This window comes from Rhinopithecus bieti, unplaced genomic scaffold, assembly GCF_001698545.2.
Source record: "Rhinopithecus bieti isolate Rb0 unplaced genomic scaffold, ASM169854v2 scaffold_5930, whole genome shotgun sequence".
Lineage (NCBI taxonomy): Eukaryota > Metazoa > Chordata > Mammalia > Primates > Cercopithecidae > Rhinopithecus > Rhinopithecus bieti.
Window position 1 is genome coordinate 1 of NW_016844456.1, and position 1,143 is coordinate 1,143.

The 1,143-nt window shown below is 71.1% G+C and overlaps 1 protein-coding gene across 1 annotated transcript; it reads left to right on the forward strand.

Moving 5' to 3' along the window:
- Window positions 1-3: 3 nt before the first annotated feature.
- Window positions 4-1,140, forward strand: LOC108525120 (plectin-like; the record flags this gene model as incomplete). Its single annotated transcript, XM_017866191.1, has 1 exon — window positions 4-1,140. A coding segment is annotated over one exon (1,137 nt), but the record flags the coding sequence as incomplete, so codon positions are not given.
- Window positions 1,141-1,143: the final 3 nt, after the last annotated feature.

A 1,143-nucleotide genomic window follows, 5' to 3' on the forward strand; every position in this document is an offset into this window, starting at 1 on the left:
GAGGTGGAGCGGGCACGGCAGGTACAGGTGGCCCTGGAGACGGCACAGCGCAGTGCAGAGGTGGAGCTGCAGAGCAAACGCGCCTCCTTCGCGGAGAAGACAGCCCAGCTGGAGCGCTCCCTGCAGGAGGAACACGTGGCGGTGGCGCAGCTGCGGGAGGAGGCTGAGCGGCGGGCACAGCAGCAGGCTGAGGCCGAGCGCGCGCGTGAGGAGGCAGAGCGGGAGCTGGAGCGCTGGCAGCTCAAGGCCAACGAGGCGCTACGGCTGCGGCTGCAGGCGGAGGAGGTGGCGCAGCAGAAGAGCCTGGCGCAGGCTGAGGCCGAGAAGCAGAAGGAGGAGGCGGAGCGCGAGGCACGGCGGCGCGGCAAGGCGGAGGAGCAGGCCGTGCGGCAGCGGGAGCTGGCTGAACAAGAGCTGGAGAAGCAGCGGCAGCTGGCGGAAGGCACCGCGCAGCAGCGCCTGGCCGCAGAGCAGGAGCTGATCCGGCTGCGGGCCGAGACGGAGCAGGGGGAGCAGCAGCGGCAGCTGCTGGAGGAGGAGCTGGCCCGGCTACAGCGTGAGGCGGCTGCGGCCACGCAGAAACGCCAGGAGCTGGAAGCCGAGCTGGCCAAGGTGCGGGCCGAGATGGAGGTGCTGCTGGCCAGCAAGGCGAGGGCCGAGGAGGAGTCACGTTCCACCAGCGAGAAGTCCAAGCAGAGGTTGGAGGCCGAGGCCGGCCGGTTCCGCGAGCTGGCCGAGGAGGCCGCCCGCCTGCGTGCCCTGGCGGAAGAGGCCAAGCGGCAGCGGCAGCTGGCTGAAGAAGACGCAGCACGGCAGCGGGCCGAGGCAGAGCGGGTGCTCGCGGAGAAGCTGGCCGCCATCAGCGAGGCCACGCGGCTCAAGACGGAGGCAGAGATCGCGCTCAAGGAGAAGGAGGCAGAGAATGAGCGCCTGCGGCGGCTGGCGGAGGACGAGGCCTTCCAGCGGCGGCGGCTGGAGGAGCAGGCGGCGCAACACAAGGCTGACATTGAGGAGCGCCTGGCCCAGCTGCGCAAGGCGTCGGACAGCGAGCTGGAGCGGCAGAAGGGGCTGGTGGAGGACACGCTGCGGCAGCGGCGGCAGGTGGAGGAGGAGATCCTGGCGCTGAAGGCGAGCTTTGAGCAG